The sequence below is a fragment of the Primulina tabacum genome, chromosome 1 (genome assembly GCF_025594145.1).
Source record: "Primulina tabacum isolate GXHZ01 chromosome 1, ASM2559414v2, whole genome shotgun sequence".
Lineage (NCBI taxonomy): Eukaryota > Viridiplantae > Streptophyta > Magnoliopsida > Lamiales > Gesneriaceae > Primulina > Primulina tabacum.
Genome location: NC_134550.1, coordinates 3,511,598 through 3,521,102, shown reverse-complemented (window position 1 = coordinate 3,521,102; position 9,505 = coordinate 3,511,598). Strand labels below are relative to the sequence as shown.

General features: G+C 30.9%; 1 protein-coding gene across 1 annotated transcript; it reads left to right on the top strand.

The window, feature by feature from the left end:
* Positions 1 to 3,936: 3,936 nt before the first annotated feature.
* LOC142516381 (transcription factor HEC2-like) lies at positions 3,937 to 5,096 on the top strand. Its single transcript, XM_075619855.1, has one exon. The coding sequence runs from the start codon at positions 4,133 to 4,135 to the stop codon at positions 4,874 to 4,876; it is 744 nt and encodes a 247-aa protein (XP_075475970.1). The 5' UTR covers positions 3,937 to 4,132; the 3' UTR covers positions 4,877 to 5,096.
* The last annotated feature ends 4,409 nt before the right edge of the window (positions 5,097 to 9,505 follow it).

The following is a 9,505-nucleotide window of genomic DNA, read 5'->3' as shown; positions in this document are numbered from 1 at the left end:
TTTAAGCATATGATATATAATCAGTGATGTATTAATAAAAAATCAATTAGTTTCAATTGGTTTTAATAATTAGAAACAAATCTTGAAAGTTTAGAATATTATACAAAAAGTTGGAAAGTACTCATACATACTACATAACACACGTCGAATTTAACATATTAAACTCATCAAATATTGCTTATTTAACATTGATTCTCTTCTATGTAGCTAATGTGACGCAAATAAGCCTATGTTATGCACATTAAAATCTATTTTCGGAAAAATAAAGTGGAAAAATAAAATAAAATGACATCAAATATTTCAAAATTAGAGAGAAAAAATTTGTTGTTTTTCATCATTTTTTCTTACATAGATTTTAATGTATAATATAAGTTTTATTATCGTCACACGATTTACGTAAGAGAGTATCGCTGTTAAATAAATAATATTGGTTGAATTTAGTGATTTCGGGGGATATAGACCCAACAATATTTTTTTTAAGTTTCGGATTATTTGCACGTTATTGATTAACAAATGACTTGTATTTTTAGCCTTTTAGTTTGATCTTGTTTGTTCTCAAATTTCAGTCTTAGTTAATTATTTTTGTTTATTTTTTAAATCATTCATTTTTTCGACTTGACGGTGATGTAACGATGTGGCGTTGAGCATCGCACTGCAATGCTACATTATTATATCCAATTAAAAAGGATTAAAATTGTAAAAAATTTAAAAATACATAACTAAGACTGAAATTTGATAATATAGATGACCAAAATCATAAAGAGATAAATATATATGATTAAAAATGCAATTTCTCCTTTTTTCCCCAAAAAAAAAATTAGAAAAAACCTCATTCTATCTTTTTTTTCATTAGAAAACAAGTGGTCCTACATATAGGAACTTTTGATTTTCGATTATGAAATCTTTTTTCTGAAAAGAAAAGCAAAAAAAAAAAAAAATTTGCACTGATCTAATTTTGCAACTGCCCCTCTCCCCAACTTTTATGTGTATACAGTGTACTTTGCAAAAAATAAATAGCTAGCTATGAGAAAGCAAGCACATATTTCGTATCATATAATTTTATTTAATTGAATCAATTATATGATATATTTTTTTTTTAAAAAAAAGTTGGGTTTGGTATATTTCCAATCCAATATAATTAACGACCATTAATCCAAACTATATATCCTTGTTTTTGTGATTAATTTATTATCGGATTCTAAAACATTTATTGACTTGTGTAATCAAATATAGAAAAAATTTATCATCAACGGCGTAAGAGTAAGACGCAATTTCTATAAACGTAGATAAACTTGCTAGAACACGACTTTGATAATTGATTAAAAATATATAGTGAATATATAATCTTCATCAAATGTTTTTGATATGTCCATTTGTAGTAAGAAGTGCTAGCTTCCATGTGCAGTAATCAAATTATATTATTTTGTCTAATTTCAATTATCCCACATTAAATCTTAGCCAACAAATGGATCTTTCCTTGCACATTTTAAAACAAGCAAGCATGCATAGGGGGGTTTGTACTCCTAAGTCTGTCTCTATTGATTGCAATCTCTTGAACCTGATATAAATCAAACCCAAAACTGAAAACATAAACATAGAGTTGGAACATCCCTCTTTTTTTCACGTATTAGAACGAAACAAAATCATCTGCTACAGTTTGTGCTATATTAGATCTCATGTCATAAGTTTGCATCTTGGAGGTTAATTATTTGGAAATCACAGCAAATGTGAGAGGAATTATGTAGTACATCATCCCATATGAGTAAAAAACAGATGTTCAATTCAAATGATTTTACACATTAAGATACAATACTCCTATCAGTTTATAACGAATTAGATCAATTATTTGATAAAGAGATCAGGAAGAATAAAGAGTAATTGCTTGTGCAGTCACGATTGTGCGAGCCTAGTCTGGCGGTGCGGGGCAAATTAAGTAATACTTGGAATTCCTTAACACAATAGATACTATACCATAAGGTGAAATCAGAGACTATTTTTTGAGAGCCGATGATATGAAGTGTGTATGGGATCATAACCAAGAATTAGGATTGTAAATAATTTAAATGGCTAAAAAAATTAATTTTTAAAGTAATATTAATTATGTATAGGCAAATGATAGCTAAAATAATGTATAAATATGATAAATTTAAGACTACGCACATAAATTTTACACCCATACTTTTTTAAAGGAGAATTTCAGTTTTTTGAAAAACAATTAAATTTTTTTGATATCATATTTAATTAAATATATTAAATTCTTGCAACATTCATGACTTGACTGACTACTTTTAACAAATCGTTGCGTTTCAATGACATTTCACATTTAATCTCATTTAATTTAAAACATTGGCGGAGTACTTATTAATGGAGCCAATGTTTAAAATTAACGTGGCTCATTTAAATCCGCCAATGTTTTAGATTAACGCTGGCTCCATTAAAATTTATATATTTCTCTTTTTTCGTTTTAATGACATTTCATATGATTAACGTAAATGACATTTTAAAAAAAATATTTTTAGTTTTTTTCGCCAAAGTGTTGCCGTGACACAAAAAAAGTAAAAATAACATGCCACCAAAATTTCTGGCATGACGTCAGATATTGTTTGACGTGTCCGATGTCATATTAGCGCTCAAGTGAAAAATGATAAAAAAAAATAATAAAATTACAAATTAAATCAGTGAACTAAAACCGTAAGACGAGATGACCTAAAATGAAAAACATGAAATTCACCGGATCAAAATGTAACTTCCCCATTTTATTTCTAGACTAGATATCATTCTTATCCTCAAAGAAAATCCAAATGCCATTAGGGCATCCACAATTGTGGATATAAAACATGCCACATCATCCAAATATCCTCTCCATCTAAATATTCACCACTGCACACCATTAATTTGTGTGTCAGAGCAATACTCTGTTACAAATTTATAACCGAGTATTGCAATTTTTTTTTAATTTATTCAAGCCAACGTGAGTTTCACGCTGACTTGAGACACGTGCGTGCATTGCACTCGCGCGTCAAAATCCGTAGTGGACAATTAAATAGAATCCGGGATCAACCAAACTTAGGTCGACCAAGACCAATTGTTTTGGTTGACCATTTGGTCGACCAATTGTTGGTCGACCATTTAAAACATTGGTCGATTATTTGGTCAATTAAGAACGTTAGGTTTTGAACGTTGGTCAATTAATATTTATTTTATTAAAAATTAGTTATTCAAAAATAATCGTTATAAACTTTCTAGTTTTATATTTCAATAAAAATATAATATTAAATAATAGATTAAAGTAATTAAAGTGGTTAAATGATTTTATTTAAATGAAAATAAAATATTAATTAAAGTGACAGTGAGATCCATTAATATTTGGTTGGTGGGATATTTGATTGTGAAATATGAGATATTTGAGTAGAGAAATATTTGATTGATAATGTGGATTATGAGGTCCACAAATATTCGAAGTAAATATTTTTCTTATTGTGGATGACCTTAGAATTGAACACTTTAATATACTTTATTAATGGGTTGATCATATTTTAGTTGTCCCATAAATATGTGACCATACATAATTTAACTCACATTTTACATAATTACACACAAACAAGCCCCTCAATAATGATCATAATCATGTTGAAATTTTGTTAAAATATACTTGCAACGGAAAGAGGGTTTGAAAAAACACAAACCCTAATAATTACACACGAGTCTGGATTGACAGAGAAATTTTCATAGCCCTTTACTTAGTTGTTCATATATCACATTTTTATATAAAATAAAAAAAGTGGTCCCTTATTACGACATGGATCAATCTCCCTACGTTGTTCCCCTCTGTCTAAATATCACACATCTCTCACACACAAGACACACACAGTTTCAGCCTGTATTTAAATGCTATAAGCTTCCAAAAGTTGCAAAGAATTCTTACTTAGAATCAGATTTTTTCATTTCTACTCTATTTTACTCTGAGAAAATTTGGATCCCTGATCATGGGTGGAGTATTTTGACTTTTGAGGATTTATTTCCATTTTTTTCACCCAAGAAAGAAGGATATATATTGTCAGATTTATGCATATTTCTCAGCAAGTTTCTTACAATCTTGTGTAGAAGTTTCACATCAATTTCAGACAAGATTATGGATATAAGCCATCATAAATTGAGTAACTGTAACACTTGGGGGGAGCCATACAACATGGCAATGGAAGATCAAGCGCTTCATCTTCAAGATCATCAAACCCTTTTTGATAATAATCACACACAATGGTCGAATTATCCTGCGATTCTCCAAGAAACGTCAAATAATTCGCCACCAGGCCAGTTTTTAGCTGCTTCGAGTTTCATCGGAGTCGACGAGGCTGGGAATTTCAAGCTAGAAGTAGATCAAGAATCCGAAGAGCCAGATGAAGAACTAGGAGCCTTGAAAGAAATGATGTTCAAGATAGCAGCAATGCAGCCGGTGGACATCGACCCGGCCACGATCCGTAAACCTAAAAGGCGCAACGTCCGGATCAGTGACGACCCGCAAAGTGTCGCGGCTCGTCACCGCCGTGAGAGGATCAGCGAGAAGATCCGAATCTTGCAGAGACTTGTTCCCGGTGGAACTAAAATGGACACTGCCTCAATGCTGGATGAAGCTATTCGATATGTCAAGTTCTTGAAAAGACAAATCAGGCTCCTCCAAGTTGGTGGAAGCCACCATCAGCAACCGTGCGTCGGGCTCACCGCCGCCACCGTGACCACCACCGACACTCCGTCAGACGTAGACTGGGTGGCGCTAGGAGGAACATCTTCGTACATGATTGGAGGTAACAATAGCGGTCATGGGGGAGGTGAGGAGCATCATCCCATGTGTTATAACCCTAAGTTTATTGGCCAATAATTATAAAAATTCATCACAAATGCAACAATTGTGTGTATATCTATATCGGATTAATGGTGGGATTTGATGCAATTTTACATAATATAATCTAAAATCTGCGATGCATGTGATGATTATAGGAAAGAACAAGAAAAGGTTTCGTATGATATAGTTTGACTAAGGGGAAATCGTAATAATCAAAACGGTTACATTGGATAATATTTTAGTATTATAAAACAAAGACTTTCTGGCTCTCTGTTCTGAAAGTTCCTTTGTCCTAATTCCCTCCCCGGAATATTAAAATACCGGTGACGTGAGAAAACTTATAATATATATGTGTGTGTGTATCACACACACGCTCACGCACACCTGTTTGTGTGTGTTTCTTGCACGCTTTACTATAATCATATGATGAGACTTCATGGTATAACAAAAACAAATGATGGTTTTGCAGAAGAAAATCATCAGTGATCATTTCATCAAAACCCTTCACTCCAAAAACTGCAATAAGCTTTCATTTTTAGGATTTTTGTCAGTGATATTACCATATAATCATTAATTTTCTCGATGGCCTCTGCATAAAAATTATCATAGGGATTCCCCAAATCTCGATGGACTGTACACGTAAAAGGTTTTATGGGTTGCTGGAGAAAGTTGTGTGTATGTATATATGAGTTTAATTAATGAAGCATGCAACCTTTGGGGGCATGTGTAGGATTTTATCGGGTGCTTTTTGTCATCTTAGAAATAGGCTTTATTTTGAATGATGAGGGTCCGATGTACAGCTTCTCATATTAACTAATTCCTTGGAACTCGAAAAATCTTGCTATAATATAATTAACATATTATATTATAATACTTCCACATGTATGTGAACTTTTGGTTGGGAGTTGAATATCACAGTAGTTTTATATTTAATTAATTATATTACATCATGCATGATTTATCAAGTCTTTGTAGTGAAATGATCCACGTAAGTGTGCCTACAAATTGCGGTGTCAAAATTATCGATGTCTGATTTGTGTTTTCGGGAACATATATAGCATAATATTTTAAGATTTTCAACCATTTGTAATTAAGGGCTTAAAATTAATCAAGGTGGTTCTATTAGCTTTTGTTTTGTTTTTTGTTTAAAGAACCGAAGCAAGAAAGGGTCATGGATTTGAAGAGATGTCGTGAGTTTATAGTATATAGGTCAGAGTCAAGAGGTAGAAGGATTTAGACGTTTTTCATTTTCGGTTATATTATAAGTCAATTCACGGTTTTAGTCCACTAAATTGTATTTTATTTATTTATTTTCAGATTTCAGTTATTTTTCACCGGAAGGGTAACGTGGCACCGAACACCTCGGCAATGTCCGCCGCCACATCACCAATCAGATGAAAAATGATTAAAATTGAAAAAAAATGCAAATAAATGGACTAAGACCGTAACCTGAACATTAATAGGATAAAAAATGGGAAACATTACAAGTTACTTAACTAAAAATGTATTTTTTCAAGCCGAGAATATGTAACAATATTATTATATTATTGAACTCGGACGATAACTTGAGTTTACTATTTTTGTAAATCGAATAAATACAGGGTAGTTGTGTATACTTTGATGTTTCGTGGAGTACAGAATAATTACATGTATGCATCGAGAAATTATGCAGTGATAATTGAAAATGTGCTAACTATGTGATTGTATGGGACTACTGCAAGTTGGAGATGCCAAAGTGCGAATCCAGTTAATTAAGATGGGGAGAAATGGTGAAAGAAGCTAATTGAGTATGATGTAACGTATTCATAGGACAAAAAGTAAATTATCAAAAACAAGTACACATAAAAAATTTATATTTTCCAAAGGAAAAATAGTTTATTTAGTACTCTACGTTATCGTGTTTTGAGATTTTATCCTCTAATTCATTTAATTTTTGTCTTAGTGAAGTAATTTTGTTTATATTTTATTAATTATTTTTGTTTTTTTAGTCTTATTTCACCTCAATGGACGCGTCAATAATGTGGTGAAACTTCAGGATTATCTGATGTCAAATCAGTAATATTTTCAATCGGCGTATCCATCATTTTTTTGTCACTGTCATCATTTCGGAGTAATAGAACTTGTAACAAAAAAGGAAGAAATTCAAGAAACCAAAACCCGAAACATGTCAATTTACGAAATTTGGCTATTTTCTCGTCCCTGAGAAAAGCTAGCTATTTCATTGTTTGAATGTGCAATGATCTTCTTGAAAAGATTCATTACCAAGAAAATTTAGGACGTGGAACTGAATCTATATCTCGACAGAGAGGCCGTAGATGAGATTCGTATAATTTATCTAATTGTTGGGTTAGGATCCAAAAACAAGATTCTGAATAAAAATTACAAATTTAGTTGAAAATTAGCCTGATTTTTATTTTGGTAATCTAATCGATAATTTTTTTTTTCCCTGAGTTGGAAGGATATTTGTTATAATTCGAATCTCGAATACGAAACTTCGTTCTAAATATAAAATTTGATATATAGATAAGCTATATATGTGAAATAGATAAGCTATATATGTTACTTAAAGAGAAAGTTGGTGAAAAATCCCCAATTAAAACAATTTTTTTGGGTTCACTCCCTATCCACAAAATTGTGATACTATGTCATACAAAATGTGGTACACATCATGTGGAAATGTGGTACTAAAAAAATACCCAGGGACTGAATACAAAAAAAAAACGACGGCTGGGGACTCAAGGCCAATTTCCCGGTACTTAAACCATGTATATTGGGAATAGCAAAACCCCAAAAAACATGTTGATACGAAAAATAGGAGAATCTTGTTTGCGTGAGGGAGACAAGCTATGGGTAGAGTGCTGCAGAGAGTAGTGCCTTGAGATCAGTTACACACATTATCGAATATATATATTTATTAATATAGATTCATTTTTTTTGGGGGGGATTGTCTTGAAATGAAGATTGAAATGGGAACTAAACCCCCGGAAACCTCATAGGTGGAAATCTCATGTTGTCGAAAAATAGACCATTGGGATTTGAAATTTTAATTTTTATTTTATAACTTCTGTGTTTCCTATTTTGTATCATATTAGTTGTGACGCTCATGAGTAAAGTGTCATTTCATCATAACGATACGATAAAAAAATTACAAATAAATTGAAAGATACAGGTCTAAGATCAAATTTTAACAAAATAAAAAAAAACAAAATTGCGAAGAGATAAATATATATATACGAGACGAAAATAACAATTTTCCAAAAATGATATGCATAGTTTACATGTATTTTCGATTGAACTTTTAAGAACATCAAACTTTGAAGTACATGAATTTCGGAAATCAGATTTTTATTTTTATTTTAATTTTTGATTTGGAGAGGTGGATTGTTATGATTGGGTCTCGAAACCATAGATTTCGTTCCAAACTTAAAATCTTGATATCAAATAGATCATAAGACATCGACAAAATCGGTCCTTTATTAATGAAATATGGGAATAGTAAATACTTTTCCAACAAATAACCTTTCTCCGTACTGGAAATTAAATAGCAGAATGCAGCATTATATTACAGTGGGCTTGGGCATGACTATATGCTTGGGCTTGGGGTGTGCACGATGTGTATATCGCAACCATAACCTTGCAACTGTTAAAGGTGCATTTTGTATGGTATTTGTTTGAGACAAATTATGAATATATAATAAATAAGACAAAAACTTGTGTGAGATTGTCTCACATGTCGTATTTATAAGACGGATCTCTTATTTGAGTCATCCAAAAAGTATCACTTTTTATGCTAAGAGTATCACTTTTTATTGTGAATATCGGTAGGGTTGACCCGTCTCACAGATAGAGATTCGTGAGACCGTTTCACAAGAGATCATACTCAATAAATAAATAACGAAATACACTTTATATCTTTTTAGAATAAAATACACCATATTTGCTCCAATAGTTAACGTCTTTGCTTCCAAAACGGCACAACGTCTAATAAATAGGTGATTATTTAGAATATTTTTTTATTTTTTTATTATATTACTCATATTTTGAATATTATATGTTATTTATATTCTACATGTTTTCTTTAAACAAAATCTTATTGATAGAAAAAATTGAACGAACTTTGTTGTTTGAGGGAGGCAATTCTTTAAATTCTTTTTAAACCTAAAAATTGTCAGGTACAATTAATGGTTTTTCCAACATGTTTATATAATACTAGTTAAAGACACGTGCGACGCACGTGAAAATACATTTCTATTATCAATAATTGTTGTTAAATAAATGAGATCAGAAGAGATTAATTTACAAAAAATTATATATTAATGATTTTATGCTATATTAGTCGATAGACAATGAGTCATGCTACATGTGCAACCAAATTTGTATAATAATTCTTACAATTCAAAAAAATTAATACAGAAATTTCATTTATTAAAATCTCATTATAAATTAAATATAAAATTTCATTAGATAATAACAAAATCTCACGATATAATTTTTGTAAATATCGCAGTACGATATATTGGTTGTACCTTTAGCATTATCCGTAGGAAATTCAATGTAATATAATTTGTACTACATGTATTATAAAATGAGTGCAAAAGATATTTGTTTAAAAATTTTATGTGTTATAAATCTAAGGTTATTCTTGAATTGAAGGATTTCAAATTC